Consider the following 24,076-nt stretch of genomic DNA (forward strand, 5'->3'; position numbering starts at 1 on the left):
AAATAAGACTCCCCACTAATTAAGGCATTCTTGTTTGGGTAGATGTGCAGAATGAACCTAGTATGTGATTATTGTAGTTTACAATAGTGGTGTTGTTATTTTAGTATGGTTACCTGTCCCAGTGCTCTATGGTTTGGGCAGATTAAAGACCAAGATACGTTCAATAATTTTTAAGAATAGTTTATAGTATCAAATAGAATGACTTGGATCCAAAGAATGATTTGAGAAAGAAAATGATTTAGTGCTGCTCCATGAATTATTGTACAAATGCTAATGGAAAACGTATCACAATACCAGAGATTGCATTACAGTATGAGAAATATGGTGAATAATGAAGAAACAGACAGTAGTAAAGTAAACAACCTACGTAAAGTAAAGTGTGCTGTCCAGTCGGTGTCGACTCCTGGTGTAGTAAGCGCCCTGGGATTGGGACCAGCAGCTCTCCAGTTCCAAAAAGCAAAACTCAGGCCTGTGTCTAAAATGGCTGGTTTGCAAGAGACTGAAGTGTGAACTTTGGTTCTGCTGAGCCAAAGTAATTGAATAGAATTGTTTATTCTGAAGTCAAGGCCGGAGGAGAAGGGAAATTTACCCCATCCTGCCTTGGAGTTGTTTTTGCATTGTGCTATGCTAATGTCAGTCATGAGGGCCAGCTTGAAACTTGCTATGTTAATCATATTTAGAAGGTCTTAGAAAACCACATCTTCGATATCAGTACATGTATGCATTTGGAGTACATACTTTCACACAGTAACTGCTGAATTGCTTTTATATCTCCTGATAACATTTCTTATATGCTATTTTTAATGACAATTCTTTGCATACTATATCCTAATAACATTTCTTGGAACTGGAGGCGTCAAACAGGCTAGAGAACTGACCACAGGCCATCAAGCTAGGCACAGACAGGATTGTTGTCTGCAACAGCAACCAGAACAGCTGACAAATAAACACCCACCATGAAGTGTAAAATACTTACGGGGGTGGGGGAGCGGCATTTTATTCCTTTTGCTATGTAAACTATTTTGAGAACTTTTTAGTTTTAAAGTGGTATAATATAATTATTTTCTAAATAATAACAATGCTGGCATTATTCAATATTTTTACATTTTTATTTGGCTCTTTCTCCAAAGGAGCCAATAGCGTGTATCTATCTATCTATCTATCTTTCTATCTTTCTGCTTTATTTATTTACGGTCAGTGACCAAAAGAGAAATGTACAGTCATTAATAACTCAAAATCACATAAAATCCTTAAAATAAGAGTGTGTATGTATATGTATACACACACACACACACACACACACACACACACACACATACCTAAAAATGGCAGGGTTTTTTTTTAAAGAGTACCCTCATGAGTTTAAGACTCTTATTTTAAAAGCCACATAACAGTACTTAGCAACTGTTCTGGAGATTACTAAAGCTTCATTGGCTAATAATTACTTTAAAAGAAGATCCCCAGTTTCCCCCTTCAAATTATTTAGCAAGGGATGGATTAATTGCTGCCTTGCATCCTGGTAAAGTGGGCACTTTAATAAAATATGGGCCACTGACTCGATCTCCTGACCGCAAGGACATATGCGCTTTTCATAGGGCAATTTGTTATACTTCCCATATAAAAGCGCTGAAGGGAAGGCGTTAAACCTCGCCCTAGAGAAAGCCCATCTATGATTGCATTGAGTAAACAAGTAGGTAGCTGGGCTTAAGTCTGTCTTTAGCTGTACAGATTTGTAAAATTGAGGTAAAATAGCCCTCTCATTTTGTATTTCTATATCGACCAGTCTTTGCTGCACCAATTTGCGAGCTGTAGTCGCACCAGCCTCCAACAGTAAAGCGGGAGATAATCCGCAGCAGGAAAGCTTGTGCGTTATTTCCTTGCACCAGGATGCTTGTGGCTCTGCTGCCAGTAATTTAGGGATTAATCCTGTTGGGGAAAGATGCAGTTTTATCCAATAGTTGATGGATAACATCCAGGCCTTGGACTCCAGTTTGAGAATGCCCGCCTCTGAGCAGATCACCACGTTGGAGACACAGTTGGGGGCGCCAAATAGCTTCCTCAAGAAACCCGTTTGGATTTTTTCTAGTTTGCCAAATTTTACATGCATCCCCAATTGGGCTTCATAAAGTATTTGGGGAACCACCTTTATTTTATAAAGTTTGATTGCTGCCAGGATATAATTCCCCCCCTTAGACCAGAAAAATCTCATTATTGCTGCAATATTGCGCTTAGCCACTTCGGCCATTGAACTAATGTGCGCATTCTTGAAGCCATTAGACTGGAAGGTCATCCCTAAACATTTAAATTGTTTGACCTGGTCTATTTTGTGACCATCGATTGACCAATTATAACTTCGATTACCCTTACCAAAACGAACTATTTTTGTTAGTATAATTTATTACTATCTGTTCTTCTTTACAAAATCCAACCAACACATCTAAGGCTTTCTTCAAGCCTATTCTACTCTGAGACAGAATCACTGCGTCATCAGCGTACATTAGGATTGGTATGCGTCTATCTGATAGTTTGGGCGCATGAATATCTGTTTGTTGTAGACGCTGGATTAAATTGTTCACATAAAAGTTAAATAAAAACGGCGCTAAAATGCAGCCCTGTCTGACTCCCTTATTTGTTGGATTCTTATTTGAGAGATGACCAGCAGGGCTGAGGCGGACGCAGATCTATCTATCTATCTGTCTATCTATCTATCTATCTATCTATCTATCTATCTATCTATCTATCTATCTATCTATATCTGATACTCAGGCTCTTGATTACCATTGCATACACCTCCTGGCCCCACCCCTTCCCCCAGGCCTCATTCCAGAGCCCCAAACTTGTGTGTCCCTCATTCTGGCAATGAATTGTTGGTAACCCTATGCGCGGGAGATGGCAATGGTAAATCCCTTCTGTATTCTTCCGAAGACTGGTTGCTGTTGTAGAAGCACACGGCAGAGGAGAGGGTCATCAAGTTCTTAAAACAAAATAAATATTGTTAAGAAGCAAGGTGGGAGTCAACACCGTGCATCACGCAGAAAGCTACAAACAAATCCCTATCTACCTTTTGCTCACCCTAACTATTCCCCAGATCAATGATAGCCAACCTGGGAGTTGCTGTTGGACTATCATTGCCATCATCCTGAACCGCAACAGCTGGGAATGATGGGAGCAAAAGTCCAACAGCAATGACAAAAGAGCCCCAAGTTGGCCACACCACATTCAGACTTGCAGGAGCTCTTTTCACCTCCAGCAGTAATTACACCCACAGGAAGCTCCAGGTGAGTTAACAGCAGAGGAACTCTCAGTCTTAGGGCGTAGCAAGGTTGGAGTGGGCCCAGAGACAAGATTTTAAAATGCTCCCCCACCCCCGAAGCTCAGCTCATGAAGTAAATAAATCTTAAATGAGGCTGAATACCAGGGGAAAGAAATAACTTTAAAAGTTTTCTCCCTCCTCCCGCTGTCTCCATTCCCTGTTTAGGTTGTTGCAGTGAGAAGAAGAACTCTGGCAAAATAAATTCAACACAGGAGCCAGAGAGAGAGCTCAGCCATTAAAAAGCTACACACAAGAAACATCCTCATTTCTAATTCTTCTGAGGCACTACAATAAGAGTAACAAAGCAGTTTTAATTCTCTCTGCCAGTGGCACCCCGTGAACACACCTCTGGGGGGCGGTGGGGGGCACCTTTAAGAGTAAATTAATTCGGTGCTCACCTCCTCCGCCCCGGCACCTGAATGCTTTTCAGAGCCACAACGTGCCTCCCAGCAGCCCCTACGGCGGGGAAGCGCCTCTGCCACTCACCTGGCCGCTAGCGGGGTCTTGGCTCCATGGAAGCCAGGTGAGTGGCGGAAGCGCTTCCCCGCCGTAGGGGCTGCTGGGTGGCACATTGCTGCTCTGAACAGCATTCAGGTGCCACGGCAGCGGAGGTGAGCACCAAATTAATTTACTCTTAAAGGTGCCTCCCGCCACCCCCTCGGAGGCGCGTTCACAGGCCGCCACTGCACTCTGCTACTGAAAAGACAGAAGTTGGGCGGGAGGGAGAGAGAGTGGGGGGGAATCCACATGGAGACCACTTACCTGCTTCCTTTCCTCCTTCCAACCCGCTTGCCTTTTACCTTTCCACACATGCTTCTCCTTCCAGTTCCTACCACCACCACCACCCCGGCCAGCCCAGACAGCCTCTGTACCTTAACTTAGTGCTCTTATGTGTGCACAATGGTGGGGGAGAGTGAGAAGTTGCTAGCTGCTGCTGCAGGACTTTGGAGAGGACTGAACAGCTAAGCCTTCCTGGCAGACTCCCGTGCAAGCCCCACCCTCCCGCCTCACAGCTGATTGGCAGATGAGCCCAGGATTAGCTCAGCTCACATTACTGCAGTGACAGGAGCCTGCAGGCTGAAAGCCAGCAAGGAAAGAGCTCTATGGAGCTCATGCTGGCTGCCAGCCTGCCTCTGCCCGCCCCCAGCCATCAAAAGGTAGGAGAAATGCAGTCCCAAACGGAACAAACATTTCCTCCCTGAAATGAGGGACTTCCTTCTTAATCTGGGACAGATGGCAACTCTACCTGCGCAGTGTGGAAGGATGCCTTTCAGCATCTTCCTATATTGCTGCTGCCTGATATAGGTGCTTCCCATAGTCTGGGAAACATTCCAGTGGGGGTTTGAACTGGCAACCTCTGGCTTGCTAGTCAAGTCATTTCCCCACTGCACCATTAGGTAGCTCATATTCAATCTAGTGGGCAATAAAAAGGCTTTGAAAAGAATTTGCACAAGAGCTTGCACAAAAGGAGAAACCCTTCTGAATATTTTCTCATAGAACACACTTACATGTGCACTAGCGGAAAAGCACATTTGGGTCTAAGACCACATTTCATAGGAACATAGGAAGCTGCCTTCTACCAGGTCAGGCCATTGGTCCATCTAGCTCAGTATTCTCTACACATACTAGCAGAGGTTTCTCCAAGGTTACAGGTAGGAGTCTCTCCTAACCCTATCTGGAGATGCCAGGGAATTCGCTTGGAACTTTCTGCATGCAAGCATGAAGATGCTCTTCCAAGAGCATCCCCATCCCCTAAGGGGAATATCTTGCAGTGCTTGCATGTGGCCGCCTATTCAAATGCAAACCAGGGCAGACCCTGCTTAGCAAGGGGGACAATTCATGCTACCACAAGACCAGCTCTTCTACAAGGATAATCCCCCCCCCACACACACACCCATTGTCTTAAGTATTGTTTAACAGGAACTGCATTATAACTGCATTATTCACAACTAACTTTCTTTTTAATGTAAGCAGGAGGTATTAGTGGGTTTTCTAACAGTAAGTTTGCAGGAGCTGGGAAATCTGTTAAGAAAGGAAGTTGTTTGGGATAATATAAAAGGTAACAAAATGCCAGGAAATATTTGTATCTGGTTAGGGGCCCTCAAAATAAGTTTGCATGGTCAAAGTTCATTGTACTCAATAAAAAAAAGTGAAATGAACTTGCATAAAAACAAAATAAACTGTATATAACATTAGATGATGTTTGTGAAAATAAATGCATTCATGAGGAAAAATTTAAATTGTGGACATAATGTCTAAACTTCCATAAAAGAATTTTTTTAAAAAATAAAATAAATGGCCTATCATTCAACAACTTTTTGTCAAAAAAAGAAAGCAAGAAATATTTGTCCTGTCAAAATAGTTAGATACTAAAAATATTTGTCCTGTCAATATAGCTAGTTTTACAGAACGTTTTAAAGAAAATAATTTGGGAGGAAAATTAACTCATGGTGAAGAGTTTCAGATAACAAAATTGTAATTCCTCAGCTTTCATCAGTTTTGTAATGGAGCTTTTACCTGTGATCCATGTCACAGAGGTTTTAAAGTATATAATAAAGCTTTCATTGTTGTGTTGTGAAATGGGTCCTAACTCCTTTCATAGTGAAAACATTTTTATAAGCTCCCATCGTGGGATTTTTTTTTTATAAGCCTATAATTTAGAGGTTTATTTTATATCTTAAATGTTTCATTTTAACAAGATGACAGCTTATGTCACTGCTGAATTGATATTATTGGTTAAAAATACTTTTTTCTTATAAATTAATGGAGTAAATGCATTTATTTTTACAAACAACATATAATGCATTAAGCACTCTTTTTTTTAAATTTTGTACATGGCATGTTAGCCATGTGTTGTTTTATTTTGTTTCTAGAAAAAATGCCCATATTGTATAACTTTTTGCAATGAACAATGTAACTACTTACAAGAATACTTAAAGTTTTATACCATTCTATATGTGGGAATGGACTCCTATGGGCATTTCCCAGTGAAAGTGACAGAATTATTCCTTGTTCTTTCTTTGCATCATTGTAAAGATGGATAGATACAAAGGATTAATAGTTGGTTGATAAAGAGTTGTCAAGGAGGTGTGGCTATGTTCTCAGAAGGGAGTTCTGTTGACGAATGACAGCAAAGGCTGGTTAAAGGAGGAGAGTTGAGCTGAGGAAGAGAAGAAGAGCTGTGTGTTTATTTTCAGGGCCTGCTGAACCCCCTTGCATCTTAAGCAATTAAATATGGCCTCAAGTAGTAATTGCTGGGGATGCAATAATCCTCACTCAGACTTAACACATAGGTTCTGGGACTGTCCCACAGTCCAAGGCTTCTGGAGGGAAGTGATTATGTGTATTAATTTGGTGATGGATTCATCTCTTGCACTGAGGGACCTGAACACAATAATGGGATATATCCCAGCAGACTGGGGACTAAAATCAGATTCTAAACAATGGCTATGGAGAAGCTTACTGGTGGCCAAGAGAGTAATACTGTGACTATGGAAATCTCCCACTTCTCCTAGGATTGAGGGATAGGTGCATGACTTGCTTGAATTGGCGGCACATGAAAAATGGGCTCTCATACAAGTAAATAAACCAGATAAATGGTCAGAAATCTGAAACAACTTCCTTGACTTATTCTTAGAATAAGAATCCTTTTGATTAACCCACATCGCTTTTGCAAAGGTGTGTATTCCTTCTCTTCTCTCCTCCCCACCTTCTGCTTTTCTTCTCTCTTCTTCCCCCTCTTTCTCCTTCCCTCTATCTTTCCTTTCTCACCTTTGCCCAACCAGTGCAGCACACAAAGGCTGGCTTGGGGAGGAAAGGTTGGGCTCGGGGGCAGGTGGGGGGGGGACTAGGAAAGATGTTTGTAAAATACATAATGTCAAAAAATTGTAAATAAATTAAAAGAAGCACAGGGGCTAGGAAAGGATTGAAATTGTGATTAAGAAAATGAGGTTGCTTGGAGAAGAGTGGAAGAAATATTGTCCAAAGGAGACTTCTGGGAAAGAGACAATTTACCTCAGAACTCCAAATATTGTCAGTTGATAAGCAGTAACTATACACTGTAAAACTATGAAGAAAGTAACTTTTGTTAATAAAATCTATGGCTGAGACACTGGAGATGTGATGGCATCCGGACTAATGAAGCACTGGTGCTTTGGTGTTTCGCCAGTGCTTCTGAAGAGTTCCCGGCTAATGTTGCTTGCATGTATTGGGGGCAGGGCAGGATTTCAGCAGCCTCCCCTTAGCACCAGTATTTTGTTAGACTGGATGTTAGCTACTGGTTTGAAGAAAGAAGAAGAAAAATAGCCTCACTGTTAGCAGACTTGTAAGGGAATAACAGCTGAAGTCTTGGAACTCAACTTATTTATTTTGCAAAATGTTGTATTCAGTTCATCTGCCATGAACTCAGCTAGTAGTGTTAGGCAAGCTACTACCTTTTATCCCTAGCCTCTCCCTCCATATTTGCAATATGTTAATAATATAATGATCTACCTTCTAAGAGTTCCTGAGATAATGTATGTGAAATGTTTTGAACACTCTACCTAAGCACTTGCTGTGCAAATGCTAACCGTTGTTGTTATTCTTTTAAAGGGTACAAAACTGTGAATGGAGTTCTGTACACAGTCTTACTCTATTCCTCTTCATATCAAGTGTTCTACTTCCCATCCAAAGCCATCTAATGATGCAGTGGGGAGATGACTTGACTAGCAAGCCACAGGTTGCTGGTTCGAATTCCCGCTGGTATGTTTCCTAGACTATTGGAAACACCTATATCGAGCAGCAACGATATAGGAAGATGCTGAAAGGCATCATCTCATACTGTGCGAGAGATTGCAATAGTAACCCCCATCCTTTATTCTACCAAAGACAACCACAGGGCTCTGTAGTCGCCAGGAGTCTACATCGACTTGACGGCACACTTTACCTTTACTTCCCCTGCATTAATGAATTATTACTCCTCCTCACTTTTAATAGGAATTTTGTGTAATCGCATTTCTGCATCCCTTCTCCTAGACATCTTATTCATTCTGTGTCTACTATAATACTTAGCCCCACCGCCCCTACTATAATACTTAGCCCCACCGCCCATTGAGGTCATCTGAGGAGGTCCGTCTCCAGTTACTGCCAACTTGTTTGGTGGCGACACAGAGACGGGCCTTCTCGGTCGCTGCCCCGAGATTGTGGAATGTGCTCCCTGCTGGGATGCGATCCTCCCCATCTCTGGCAATTTTCAAAAAAACACCTGAAAACCCTTCTTTTCACCCAAGCTTTATTTTAAAATTCAAAACCTGATTTTGGGGTTTTTAATCACTGTAATTGTTTAATTGTTGTTTTGAAATGTTTTTAAATTGTTAATTGTTATATTGTTTTTAAATTTGTTTTAGCTCTGTAAACCGCCATGAGCCATTTTGAAAGGGTTAGGGTACAAATCAAATGAATATTATATACAAATGAAATGAAATGAAATGAAATAAATAAATAAATAAATAAATGTGTAGGTGCATATGCAATAACCACCCTCCTGACTATACTGAGCCTGGAGTTTGGAGGAGATGAACATTTTGCATCAGAAATTTGTGGAGATTGCTATCAGGACAGTGAGAGACAAAATGAAATGACATGAAATGTGACAAGTGTTGATTTGGAGGATGCGTTCTTAGCTGCAGTGACACGAATTAATTAATTATTTGGCTGCTGCAACACGAATTAATCCATCAGTCATGCTGCCAAGCTCAATTATCTTATGTAGTCATGGGATATGAACACAAATATAAATTATCTTATTTCTCCAAATGGATTCTGAGACTTCTAACCTGTATATAAAAACTCTGCCACTCTTCCCTCCAGACAACACAGTTTGTGTAAACGCAAAACAGTTGTGCCAATGGCAATTTACCAACAGGAAAATATTTAGTGGAAACACTTAGAGAGACAATAAATTCTCAACCGCAAGTATTTGTGCTGCTTTTTAACCAAATATAACCTGACAGTTTCTTAGTAGCTATATTGCTCGTGAGAAGAGTATTATAACAAGTTTATTTTGAGTTACAAAGAGTAATGCATCTTTTCAGTTAGCAATCTTTCCTAATAATATATGCTTCCATGGATTAATTAAATTATTCAGGAAGATACTTTGAATAGAATTGTAGCTTTGATGTCTAGCAACATCTGTGTAATATGATAGTAGAGTATGTTTGTTTATTTAAAATATTTATATACTGTTTTTCAACAAAACAAAATAACAAGTTCTCAAAGTGGTTTACATAGCAAAAGACATGAGAAGATAGTTTCTGGTCCCAGAGGATCACCGTGTCTCAAAAGAAATACAAGAGGGGCACTTTAAAAGGAGAGCCAGCATAGCGTAGTGGTTAGAGTATTGGACTAGGACTGGGAAGACCCGGATTCAAATCTCCATTCAACCATGAAGCTCGCTGGGTGAATCTAGGCCAGTCATGTATCTCTCAGCCTAACCTACCTCACAGAGTTGTTGTGAGGATAAAAATAACCATGTACACCGCTCTGAGCTCCTCAGAGGAAGAGCAGGATAGAAGCGTAAAATAAAAATAAAATAAAATATTTTTAAAAATGCCTTTTTGCCCTGAGCAGAGGTTTTGTCTAATCCGACAATATATATTGGAAATATAGATTTAGCTCTAAAGAACCATGGGTCCCTCAGAAGGGGACTTTATGGCCTCCCCTGTTCCACTGTAGCCTCCTCAAATGCTGTTCAAAAGTGCTGGGAAGCTCTTTTGACTGATGGGTGGTATGGCAGGGTCTACGGCTCTGGCAGATGGACAGAAATGCGGGGGGGGGGGCTTGCATAAAGGAACAAGGGACTGCTTGGATCCAAGGCACAATAAAGAGTAAAGAAGTATAATGGTCACCGTAACTTTAAGATCTCTGACACTGCTGCTTCAATTTTTGATAATACAGTAATTTAATATTTGTAGTTTTTAGTATTAATCTTTGTTCTACATCAGCAAAAGCTGATATTTGATTTTTCTGGATGCTAGATACTCACAAAATTGAGTGGCCTATTTGCAGTACAGGAGGTCGGTGGCATGCTTAGAGCTTGCCTGTCCAAAGCAGTTATTGCATTCATGGATTGGTTTTATTGAACTGCATGGGAATTGTCCATGATTCAAAAGATCATGTGTGTGTGTGTCTTAGTATACCAAGATCCTCTCTATCAAGGGCAGGATCCAGACTAAGTTAATTATGACTAAGCATCATTGGAATCAATGAGTCAGAACTGAAATTAATGGGATTAATCTTGACTAAGTTAATTTGTATCCTGCCCAAGAGTCTTTAAGTTATTAAATAATGCCATATTATATGTGATAATAGGTATTCAGGTCATTCACAAGACCTTAGCCACAGGGCTCAGGAGGGCTGGGGGGAAGGCAGGTAATCCCCTGCTTTCTCCCCACATGAGCAGCAGCCATCTCAGGCTCCACCACACTGCATACCCACATGAGCAGTGTGGCGACAGAGTCCCAAGTTGGGATGGGGGGGAGAAAGTCCTCCCACCTCCCAGTGTGTGCTGTGTGAGCAGTGGAACAGCTTCTCTCCGTAGAGCAGCCACTCCACTCAGCACAGCCATTCCTACCCCTGACACACACACCCCGGCTCGCTGCCCAAAATGGCGGCGGGCCAGGGGAAAGCTCAGCTTTTCACCAGCCTTTGTACACACAATTGCCTGCTGAGGGAGAATGAACTGTTGATTCATTCTACCTTGGTAAGAGGTCAGGTGGAAAAGTCAGGCAACCCAGGACTGAAGCAGCCAGGACTGAAGCAGGGTTCCTGGTGCTTCAGATGGCACAAGCTGTATTGGGGAACCCAGGCAGCTCATGTCATGAGAATAGCCTCAGTGTCTGACATCCTGACTAACGTAGCCCTTGGATAACAAGCAAAGTTACACTAGTGTAAGATCTCATAGTTGCACTAAAAAATCCCAGGATTCACACAAAAGTTCCATGTAAAACAAATGAGGTATGCCATAGTTGCATGCTGGTGTGTGTGTGTGTGTGTGCACAACACTAGTTTGGAACACAAGCTCCAGACTTCGCACAAGTAGTTAATGCCCCAGTTTTGCACTAACACAATGACCTTCCATTTTTTCATTAGCCATTATATTCTTTCATGTAAAGTTCTCAGAGTACTTCCTTTCAATCTGCAGTGTTTTGAAGATCTTAAAAATGGAGATGCATATCTCCTTATGAAGGAGAGGAAACAAACTGCCTATATGAGAACTTGAGCTTAAGAGGCTGAAAAACTAAGGCAGAAATCCTGCATTTACTTATTTAGGAGCAAGATACACTGGCTGACATCCTGACTAAATTATTCAATAGGAGTCCCATTGAAGTAAGTAGACCTTTAGAGTAACTCCTGAGTAGTACTATTGAGTAACATAGTCTGGATGTCAGCCACTGAGATCACTGTGCCCTCCTTAGAACCCCCCTTTTAGTTAATGAATTAAACAATCTGTCTTTAAAACCTTGAATTAATGTGTTCTTTTCCTAGTATTAATAGTTATATAAATACTGGGCCAATCCAGTGGTCCAGTACATATAGCAGTAATGGAGAAAAAAGCAAACCTACTCTAAAGATCTGTACCTAGGGAGGAATAAAAATGACATTATGTGCTATGCAGCTGTGTTGGGAAAGAATGCAGGCAAATCTGGAAAATGCATTTCCTGTCTTCTTCTCTTGCAGACTTTGATCTCCTTAAGTTGCGGTTTGTGCATTCTGAAATAAATTGTTTCATGAAAAAGTAGATCCAACCATGTGGGTGGAGCTACCAGTAACAGAGGAGTTCTTTCATTTATGTGCTGTGTTACAGTCTTCCCATATTATTCAGTCAAAACACAAATTTTGTAACTAGAATCAATTAGTCATGGTAATAGTAGTTATTGAATCAGCTTCATGTGTATAATTATTCCATTTACTATATTTGGGAGATATAGGTAGAATTTGGATGTTTTCTGATATGTTGGAATATGCTGGGTGGCAAATGTGGTAGAAGCAGTGAAACAAACTCATAAGCAATACAAAGAACCAGTAGCCATGAAGATAACATCTTAGTACTTACAGTGTTTCCTATATCCATTGCTATTTATACTGTATGAAGAAAAAAAAATCATGTGATAGAAAACCATAGATTGCTTTACAGTCAGTCCTCAACTTAAGACACTCCAAGTTAAGACAAATGGCACTTAAGACACTTCTAAATTGTCTTCTTGTTTCAGCTTTACAACTGTGCTTCAACTTCACCAAACTCGCTGTGGAAGAAGAGGCCCCACTAGCTGGCTGCTGCTGTGTGAAGTAGAAATTAGGGGGTGACAATGGAAGCTTAGGCTCACATTATCATTAAGGCTGGCAGTGCTCACAGCAGCTGCTGCTTTGGAGGGAATGGCTGACTTGCCCATCGAAGATGCTTCTACTACCACCGCTGCTTACACTCCTTATCCTTCAGGCTCAGTCCATGTGCTGTTATGGCAAGAAGGATAGAGCTCCAGCTCATATACTGTTTCCTGCCTGTCTTCTTTCCTCCTCCTCCTCCTCCTCCTCCTCCTGGGCAACATCTAACCATTGCCAGGAGCAGGAGACAGAGGTGAACTACCCAGTTGCCTGCTTCTTTGAAAAGGTGAGAAGAAGCCAAGAGGGGCCTGGGAAGGGAGTGAGTGGCAAGGGTGAGCAACTTCTCATTCTCTACCATCAACTCTGCGCATGTGTGTGACTGACACATTGCCGGCATTGACAGCAGCAGGAAAAAACAGGGTGTCTGACCTTGGTTCAGGAACCAAACCACCATTTACAACATTGTTTCCTCTAGGAAAATAGGTTTTGAGTTGAGATGTTTCAACATAATACACCGTTTTCAGGAACCAATTGTGTCATAACTCAGAGGACTTCCTGTATAACATCTCCAAAAGAGACAACTTACTGTTTACACTGCCATTTTCTTTCTCTTTCATTGTGGCAGCTAAACCCAGAAGAGACTCGCTACTTAATAGTCCAGATATTATTGATGTTGCACCAAGTAGAAAAAGAAGACAGCGGACACGAAAAGCTGTGGGTACAGAACCAAAAGTGGCATTGTATGAGACCAAAATTCCAGAAAAAGAAAAGTAAGAACTTTTAAAGTATAAATATTTAAACTGACAAAACTACTATTTCTAGCATAGTTGATATAGATATTGATTTAAGATTTCCTCAGCTGTTTTCTTTATCTAGTCATAACCATTTGTGAAAACTCAGTATATAGAAAGGTTTTCCAAATAAGTCACCAAATCCTTGTGAGTGGCTGTCAAAACCAATTGCCTCTTGTCCATTTGTGAATGGCAGTAGGGGGAAAGGGGTGCTTCATGATCTTTCTGTCAGTTCTAAATTGCACATATTGTTGTTGAACCCTCTTCTATGTTCTTAGATCAAAAATAGGAGTTTTCTTCCTTAAAATTAAAGTGGATATTAAAATATTCAGATTGCACTTTATTTATTTATTTATTTATTTATTTATTTATTTATTTATTTACATTTATATCCCGCTCTTCCTCCAAGGAGCCCAGAGCGGTGTACTACATATTTAGGGTTCTCCTCACAACAACCCTGTGAAGTAAGGTAGGCTGAGAGAGAAGTGACTGGCCCAGAGTCACCCGGCTAAATGGGTCTCCCCGGTCCTAGTCCAGCACTCTAACCACTACACCACGCTGGCTCTCACTTATACATCTATTGGAGGCAAGGTTACCAAATATCTGTTTCCTTGAACAATCCTGAGACAGTTTTTGAACTTTTGCAAAATGGTTGCAGAAATTCATCCAAATGACTTATGATTAAGATTTTTCTCTGGTCTGTTCTCCATGTAACAATTCAACTGCTACAAAGAGTGAGGAAGAATGGAGTTTGACGTTTAAAAAAATCAAGGCTGTTTCCCAACATTGCCCCATTATATGCCATGTTCACATATAAAGATGAGCATGAACCATATTTAGTGGATTTAGCTAATGTTTTTACTGTTTTTAATGCTGCATAGAATGCTGTTTTTAATGCTGCACAGAATGCTGTTTATGATATTGACTATTATGATGGATGATATAGAAATATTCCTTTAGACTGTAGACGCTGTTTATGTGGGGAGAGTACGGTGGACTCTGTCTTATTTATGTTTCAGTGTTCAATCTCAGAAGTAGGTGATTTTAAGTTTATCCATCAGTTATTATAAGGGTGATTGCACTCAGATCTTCAAAATGTGATTATTTTCCAGCAAATTCAAATAAAGATGTTACCAGATCAGTATTGTCTTTGCAACCAAATGCTGCCAGAGTTCTCTTTTGACACTTGGGCAGCTATATATAAATTAGATGTTTGTGTGATGAATGTTAACTGTTTTATTCATATCAATACAATATATTTTATTTGCAGTGTAGGATGAGTATAGTTTCTTGTTTGTTAAAGTCTGTGACCAGTGCTAAATAAATGTACTAATTGCCTCCCCACCCCCCATTTTCTAAGGGTTAAACATTCTCTAGGACGTTATCCCTTAACAGGTGATGTGAATTACATGCAGTTTATAGATAAAAATGTGTAACGACCAAACCTCAATGTTGGATTTCAGTTGTAGCTAGGACAATATTGGGTAGAGCTGTGCCATTGTTTTCCAGGACTTAAGGACAAAGGCAGTCATGGGCAGTATAGATCATAGTTTTGCAAGATCCTTTGCAAGGTTTCCCGAGTCTATGCTGTTTCTGCTTTTTCATGGTGTTTCCCTACATCTTTGGTAGACTACCAAATGTAACTGCCTTAAAAGTGGTATTCTGATGCATGTAGGTTTAGTCAAAGATTGTCTGAAGCATTTACTGGAAAGCAAAATGTTTTTCAGTAGTAGTTTCAGATGGATAATCTCTCCTTAAGGTCAAGACAGAATAATAATGCAAGACATGAAAACAAAACAAGAGCTAAACTCAGACAGAACACTAAATCATGGTTTAGCATTACTAGCATGAGCGTGGCTAGTGCACCCCCTCTTCCCTCTCTTTCATGAGTAACATGGGGAAATTTGATGAACAAAGTGCAGTTTGTTTTTTCATCCAAACCCAGCAAATCTGTGTTTGTCCTAACCACAGCTGGTGAACAAGCCAGGTTATCAAACCCTTATTTGATATCTAGATAAGCCAGCTTTGATATCTGGGTTTGTTCACAAACTGTGGTTGGAAAAGTTTTCTAAGCCAGTTTTTCTGGGTTCAGATGCAATGACAACTACTAGTTTGTTTAAACCAAGCAGGAGGCAGCAGATTTCCTCCTTGTACATGAAGGGGAAGGGGGAGCATGTGAGCCCAAGGCTTGTGCTAGTAATGCTAAACCATTGTTTAATTGTAGTTTAGCATTGCGTCTGAACCCAGCCGGTGTCTTTGTGTCTCATTATTAATATCAAAGTATCAGGTACATCCCAATAAATAGTGTTTAGATGTTTTCAGATAATCTATATTTTACATAGAAATTTCTTTTTCTCATGTCCTTCTTTCTCCACCAATTTATAATAAAAAGTACAAAAACTTGCCTTTCAATCCCCATGTTGTTTACTTCCTTGTGATGTCTCTGTATGCTTCCTGGCTACTTTTAGTACTTATTATAGAAAAGAAAAGCAATGTGAGAATTGTAGTGACTGCCAAAATAATAGGGAAAATAGATGTATTCATAAAAATGGTAACGCCACAATATCTGTTTCATAATTCACATTTATCTTCCAGTTCAAGTGCACAGTGGATACAGAGATTTGATATTTTAAGACAAAGTACTAGGATTATAATGACTGTCAGTTAAGTTCTTGGCTAAAATCCTGTGCACAGTTAGGCTGCCTAAATCCTATTGAAATCAGTGGGATTTAAGTAGCCTAATGGTGCACAAGATTGTAGCCTTGGGGTTCTGCCTTGCTAGACAGTTTTTTAAAATACTCTTGCTATGTTGTGGGAGCGTTTTCAAATGATATGAGGAATGGAATCGAAGTGTGCATGTGTGCTTCTGATGTTCAACTATAGATAGAAGATGATGTTCAACTATAGATAATTTGTAAAATTTGGCAAATAATCTATCTGTAAAGATATGGGAACAAAGATTTTCCTTTATTAAATAGTATTTACTCCTGCAAATCATACTAGAGAGGTCCTCTCTTTACAGAGACTACTGTGGCTTGTTGCAAAAGAAAAAGGCTTGTTTGAACAAGCTGCTGTATTCTGTTGGTAACACAAATATGTGTATGCATTCTGTTTTTCTCTGTTTGCTACATGTAATTTAGTCGCATTGGTGACTCTTTGACTGACATCATGGCAAAACTCAGAATAGCATAGCAATAGTTAGGTAGAATTTTCTTGTGTTACCATGCATATTTGGTAGGGAAATTGTTCAGACCTATCAAGTGATATCCATTCATTTTTTTCAGTATGCAATATCCAGAGTGCTTGCTGGAGACAGAAGTCTTGGAAATGGGCTAAAAGAGTCTTGAGGGAGAGCTTTGGAAGCAGGGATGCTTTTTGAGATGATAGCAGTGCCCTTTGTTATCTTATCCCCTTTATTAATAAAACAGGACCCCCTTGGAATGGAGTGAGATTGAACTTCCACGCTGATTCAGAGTCATCTCCTTTTCAGTGCTGGTAAATATACATGATTAGTTTATCCTAGCTGGGGCAAAGAACATTTTAGCCTATTTACAGGTCATGACTCATTCTGCATCTGGATCTGAAAGCCAGTGTGGTCCAGTGAATAGTTTGTTAGACTTGGACCTTGGAAATCTCAGCTAAAATCCCAGTTCATGCCTGGGCTCCCTGGGTGGCCTGGGGCAAGTTCCTCTTAATAGGAATGTCTCCATCTGCAGAATTGTGAAAGTTAAGCGCCTACTTTAATGTGCAGTGGTGAGGATGAATACATCATTGTAAGCATCATTTATATTAAAAGTCCTACAGGGTTGTTTTTTGTGGGGGAGGACTATGACAGTATTTTAAAATTATTATTTTTATTATTTTAATGTTTTTATTTTTGATTTGAACCTTTAAAGCTCAGCTATACTTTAAGCTCACCACATGAGAAAAGCCCCCAACTGTTTCTATATCTATTTATTTCTTTTCCTGTGTAAAACGCTTTGAGAACTTGATACACATGAATGGGAGACTACATGTGTGAGCACTGTAAGATGTTCCCCTTAGAGGATGGAGCCGCTCTGAGAAGAGCATCCACGTTCTCTCCCTGGCATCTCCAAGATAGGGCTGAGAGACATTCCTGCCTGCAGCCTTGGAGAAGCCGCTGCCAGTCTGTGTAGATGTACACAGTCATTGTAGCTGTGTACCAGTCTGTGTAGCTAGATGGACCAATGGTCTGTGTCCGATGGTTTGTGATGAAAAGCGATATATACAGGTGAAACTCGGAAAATTAGAATATCGTGCAAAAGTCCATTAATTTCAGTAATGCAAATTAAAAGGTGAATCTGATATATGAGACACCTCTGAAAAGGTGTCTCATATATCATATATATCTCATATATCATATATATCGGACCTCTGAAAAGTATAAGCATGCATATGTATTCAGTACTTGGTTTGGGCCCCTTTTGCAGCAATTACTGCCTCAATGCGGCGTGGCATGGAAGCTATCAGCCTGTGGCACTGATGAGGTATTATGGAAGACCAGGATGCTTCATTAGCGGCCTTCAGCTCTTCTGCATTGTTTGGTCTCATGTCTCTCATCCTTCTCTTGGCAATGCCCCATAGATTCTCTATGGGGTCAGGTCAGGCGAGTTTGCTGGCCAGTCAAGCACAGTACACTGTATACTTTTCAGAGGTCCGATATTGTTCTATTCTACAATCCTTGTCTTCTTGGTTCCATGTAATATTCTAATTTTCTGAGATTGTGGATTTGGGGTTTTCATGAGCTGTACGCCATGATAATCACAATTATAACAAATTAAGGCTCGACTTATCTCGCTTTGCATGTAATGCGTCTGTCTCATATATCAGTTTCACCTTTTAATTTGCATTACTGAAATTAATGGACTTTTGCACGATATTCTAATTTTCCGAGTTTCACCTGTAAATAGTGGTGGTGGTAGTAGTAGTAATTAATAACTGCCTGCTAAGATTCATGAAGACTCCTCCACCAATAGACAAAGAAAGCTGGTTGCAATAAAATATGCAGGGAAGGAGAGACCACAGGCAGAGGCATAGCTGTAAATGAATTGGGAGAGGGGGCTTTCAGCCGAGTGATAGCTTGCTCTTTTGTAGCAAAGATATGGGGGGGGGGCGTCACAGGCCTGTGGGTGTCCATAGCTCTTGCTCCTTAGGGCTAATTTCTCCTGCTTCCCTCCCTCTAACTTGCTAGTAGAAATGAGGTGCTAAGGGTTGGGAGATATAAATGAAGATTTCTTTGCTGGGCAAAGAAAACCAGCCAGTAGCTCCTTCTTCCCTTCCCTCCATGTTTGAGCAGCTTTCTGGGCCTGAAAATCAGAATACTCTTTAGGCAAAGCCAGGTTGCTCTCACATAGTGAGCATAACATTTAGGTTGTGCCTGATCCTCTTGGACAATTTATGATCTCTCATAAAACAGTTTTATCATTTCAGTTTGCAGAATTTGCAGAAGTCCTGGATATTCACTGATATTGTCATGTCATCTTTTCAGTGGTTCACCAATGCTAGTCAGTATAAAAACCTGGTGATCTAAATCCTAGAAAAGTGACTGTGAGGGAGGAGTCAGAAATCATATGAAATTCATTAAATTGAAGAGAATGAAATTCATCTGGTTGGAATTCGCTGGGATTGAGTACATAATCATAGAGTAATTAGTTATGAATGCAGAACTGTTCAGGAGAGTCAAGATACATATTATGGGAAGTTGCAGATTTCTGGACAATTGGTGGACTTCTAAATACTTAATTAGAGAAGGTGTATGTCATTTTCCTGAATCCGACATATCAGAGCAAGAACTTCCATGATTTAGTTGATAGAAATCAAACCCACACTGCCCACTAATTGGCTGGGTTTGCCATTGTCATCTCCCGTGCAGTATAAGATGATGCCCTTCAGCATCATCCTATATCGCTGCTGCCCAATATAGGGGTTTCCCATAGTCTGGGAAACATACCAGCGGGGATTCGAACCAGCAACCTCTGGCTTGCTAGTCAAGTCTTTTTGCTGCTGCGCCATTAGGTGGCTCGTGAGACAGTATAGAGAGTGCAAAAATATGTTAGGTCTCCTTCAGTCACCATCCTTTGGCCATCCTTGAGAGCTAGGGTCTGGGAATTGGAACTGCAGCAGGGGCGTAACTACTATTAGGCAAGGGGAGGCGGCTGCCTGGGGCCCCCCACGCCTTGAGGGGGCCCCCCAGAGGCAAGTCACATGACTATATATTGTGGTGTGTGTGTGTGTGTGTGTGTGTGTGTGTGTGTGTGTGTGTGTCCCATTTTAAAATTTTGTCTCTGGGCCCACTCCAGCCTTGTTACGCCCCTGAACTGTAGAGCTGGTATCAAGAAGCTTCTCTCTATCTCCCCCCACCACCCTGTTTCAATTATCCTCATAACTGGAGCTGGTTACAAACAATGACCTATGCAGAAAGCATTTTTGTTGGAGCAAAGGAAATGTAGAGGATAAAAATTAGGGTTACACCTCCTTATGGATGTGACATTGACTTTCCATACCAATAAGCTCTCATGGGAATTTGAAGTGCACTGCTATGCGTGGTTCCTCCTTTCAGCAGTCTATATTATCTCCTTGGGAAATGTCTTGCTTGCCCAGAGTTTTTCTTCAAAAATGTGGTGAGAGCGTAAACAGCTTTTCTTTTGATAACCCCCTGCCTCCTTAAAAGCATGGCAAGTCTACGGTGCATCATGAATTCCCTTGGGATATATCTCTTCTTTTGCCTAATTTATTGCCTGTGGCTCACATGTTTAAACACTGAATTAAACCTTTGTTTAAAATGTGGTTTGCTACCACCAGTGATTCAAGTAGCAAAGGCTTTGGCTTATCTTGAATTTCAGCTTTCTCAGAGGACCATGCAGACGTTGGTATTACTGTCTCACATGAAGTAATATTTTACTGGAAAGGTTTAACTGTGAAATTAGATGCCACTTAAAAAGACATCAACCTTTTTCATGGCCCAGTGAGAGTATGAAGTTTACACTATAGTCACCCTTTTTAAAAAGCTATTATTTGCTTTCAAAACGGCATGTTACCATGTCATTGCACTTTAAAAGATTTACTTATTGTAATTTAAAGGTCTTTAGAATCTGTATAATGTGCTTCTATGGCTGCTTAACATAGGTAACTATTGTTGGGGGGAAACACTTTTGTGTCTGACTAAATGTGTTTTTAAAAAAATCACAGACAAGGGTTGCTCTTAGAGTTTCTCAATTTTAAGCCTCAACATCACACAATGTCGTTTCAGATGGACAAGCAGGTTCATAAATTAGCTAAAATGTTTTATGTAAAGTTTGAACTGAAGTGAAGCTGAAGTGTTGGTGCATTCACCCCATGGTCCTCCTAGGCCCACAGCCTTGCCAAGTTCTACCCCATATCTGCTTTATGCCCATGCTCAGTGGTCTGCACTTTTGAAATCAAAAGAAGGCAACCTTGAGTACAACCAGTGGTGAGACTGTTTATTGAATTGGGACTGTTGGAGTCAGACTCTGTATAGATGTTGGTATCTGAACTAGTTTAATAACAGGGTTATATACTGTTCCCTGACAGGGCTCCTAGAACTGGCCTGCAGCAGGGTTTCTCCTATGCCAGGCAACAAAGAAAGAGGGAAAGGTGGATGGTAGTATGAACTTACAGGAACAGTACACAGTTAATTTACAATGCAGTGAGAGAATGGCATATAATGAACAGGGGGCATTACTACCTGTGTAATGCCATCATTAGTATAACTCTACAACTGTAAAGTAGTTATTACCGCTCTGCAAGTGTTCAAAATAATGAGGAGAAAATAGACCATCCACATTGTTCTTATCACCAGTTATATTTGGGTCTTAGTAAAGAAAAACCACAGGGCTCTGTGGTCTCCAGGAGTCAACACCAACTCGACGGCACGCTTTACCTTTAAAAGTATTCCTGTTTGAAGAACTGAGGTGCAAGGGGGAAGGGAAAATCACTTGCCAAAAACACTGCCAGTATCCAATGGACCATGCAATTTATTTTGTGTGCCTACAGAGTTGTGTTTCTTAAACAGCAATCCCCCATGGCAGTGACCAACCGTTTTTAAAACCAAGGGAAGTTTCAAAAACATTTTGTGGTTTGGAGTAGGAGTCTATATGTTGTTACATCTCAATGAGAAAAAGGAGAGTAGGGGGCGGGGGGAAGAAGTCACCTATGTCAAAAACTCTGGCACTTCTAAACTGTGCTCTTTGGATTCCAGCCAATCTGTCTTTTGAAAGTCTATGAGAAAAGCTGTTTTTGAAAAACATGTTCTGGGTTAGGGTTTGATTTTAACAACATACATATTTTATATTTTCTTTAAACCCTTTTGTTATGCACACTTCAGGGTTGGGGTGCCATATATGCAAATAAAGTAAATATATCCACCTGAAATATTTGAAGGTAAGGACAGGTGGCAATGGTGTACCTCTATCAATGTAACATAGCATTTGAAGTGTAATATTTTGCAAGAAGTGTGTGTGTGTGTGTGTGTGTGTGTGTGTACAACTCTACAGTGATTTCATAGCTTTATGTGTCAACAAATTGACCAAACTCTCCCTCTCTTTTATTAATTGTTAAGGTCATTGTATAGGATATTCTTTAAAACTCTAGTCCCACAAAAAGAAAGAAATGCAAGCTAAGCCACCCTACATCTGTGCCAGTAATCTGTGTATTATAGACACTGCTATGATTTATGCATGGTGCTGTAAGTTGGAAAGTGCAGCCATAAATTTGCAAGTTGGTGCATTAGAAAATTTGCCAGTTTAAGTGGGTTAATTTTAACCCTTCTTCTCCCAAATAAAAAATGCATTGTGAGCTAGATTGCACCATAAAATCTCTGTGTGTGTTGGAATGAGTTTCCTTTTAGCAGTCTCCAGATCCAAAGAGCTGCTAGCTTGAGCCTGAGCATAGTTTTCACCTAGTTTTAGATCTATGTAAAGTTAAAAATAAAAATCATGTGTTTCTTACGTAAGCAAAACTTTTACTATGGAAGATGAAGGAGCCAGTTCACAATGGCAGTTTCTTACATGCAGGCAGCCACCACTTCCTGGCCATGCATGTGCCTGCAGTTACCTTGGGGAAACCATAGTACTGTGGATTTAAATCTTTGAAGAAACGTCTCAGGTCTTCTAGTCCAATCCCCTGCTTAGAGCAGGGTTCTGCTACACATCCCTGACAGATGGTCGTAAAGCCTTTGTTTGAAAACCTCAAATGAAGGAAACTCACAGTTGCATGAAGCAGATGTTCCACTCTCAAAAAGCTCTTACACTTAGGAAATTCCTCCTCATGTCTTGCCTGAATCTGCTTCCTTGTAATTCCAGTTCTTTGGGTTTAGTCTTGCCCTCAGTAGCAGTAGAGAACTCCTCTTCCTTCTGTGTGACAGCCCTTCAGATATTTGAAGACAGCTGTCCTCTCTCCCAGGGGTGTAACAAGGTTGGAGTGGGCCCAGAGAAAAGATTTTAAAATGGGGCCCCCCCGCACCCGCCGTCACCGCCTTCCTCTCCTTCCCCTGGCCTGATGTCTCTGCTAACTATCCCAAGTAGTTGCAAGATATAAATAACAGCACAGCAGAAGAAAACGTAAGTGTTTTCTGTATAAAGGGTTTTTAGAGAGCTGATACTTCTGCTTCTATTCTGAGATCAGTTAATTACATAAGGTTGTTTGGTAACAGTTTTGTTCCCTCAGTTTGCATATTATTATTGATTTGAAAGACTTACTCATCAACCTCTAATTGTGCCAATAAGCACTATTAAAAGTCTATTTTATTTCTGCAATACTTACCACAGATATGTCCTTTTGGAGATTTAAAAAAAAAGAGAGAAAGCAAACTGCCAGACTAGAGACAACTGTGAATCTCAAAAAGGACACATGATCTGTGGCAATTATTGCAGAAATAAAATAGAATTTTAATAGTGCTTAATTTTAATAGTGCCCCGGGACCTTGGCTCTCCATGAGGGCTTCAATAGCTACCCAATCCTGACAAAATATCAGACTAGTGCCAGCAAACACACGCTCCAAAGGGCGCATAGAAGTTAAAGGGAATTTAGACCCAGAAAGATTAAATATGTGAATGTTTGATGCACAACAAAGGCAGTGAGGTAGCAGGCACTTTATTACACATTAATTACACCTTATTTGGTGTAATCCCCCCGCCTTTGTCTTCTCTTCTCCAAGCGAAACCCAGCCAGCTCCTTAAAATGTTCTTCCTAGGACATGGCTTTTAGACATAGAACATAAGAACAGCCCTGCTGGATCAGGCACAAGGCCCATCTAGTCCAGCATCCTGTTTCACACAGTGGCCCACAAGATGTCTCTGGGGAGCCCACAGGCAAGAGGTATGTGCATGCCCTCTCTCCTGCTATTGCTTTCCTGCAACTGGTATTGAGAGGCATTGTGCCTCTGTGGCTGGAGATGGCCCACAGTCATTAGACTAGCAGCCATTGATAGACCTGTCCACCATGAATCTGTCTAAGCCCCTTTTAAAGCCATCCAAGCTGGTGGCCATCACCACATCCCATGGCAACGAATTCCATAGATTAATTATGCACTGTGTGAAAAAGTACTTCTGCGGTCAGTCCTAAATTTCCCAAG

At 40.7% G+C, this 24,076-nt stretch overlaps 1 protein-coding gene across 11 annotated transcripts in view; it reads left to right on the plus strand.

The window, feature by feature from the left end:
• Positions 1 to 24,076, plus strand: part of XRCC4 (X-ray repair cross complementing 4) — a 197,554-nt gene that overhangs the window by 107,609 nt on the left and 65,869 nt on the right. For 10 of the 11 annotated variants that reach the window (XM_053296240.1, XM_053296232.1, XM_053296239.1 and 7 more), the window contains one exon: positions 13,299 to 13,443. In XM_053296240.1, the coding sequence (XP_053152215.1) occupies positions 13,299 to 13,443 (145 nt within the window). Of the gene's footprint in view, positions 1 to 13,298; positions 13,444 to 16,892; positions 16,960 to 24,076 lie in introns of all 11 variants that reach the window. The other variant, XM_053296241.1, reaches the window with a different exon arrangement.

This window comes from Hemicordylus capensis, chromosome 2 (genome assembly GCF_027244095.1).
Source record: "Hemicordylus capensis ecotype Gifberg chromosome 2, rHemCap1.1.pri, whole genome shotgun sequence".
Lineage (NCBI taxonomy): Eukaryota > Metazoa > Chordata > Lepidosauria > Squamata > Cordylidae > Hemicordylus > Hemicordylus capensis.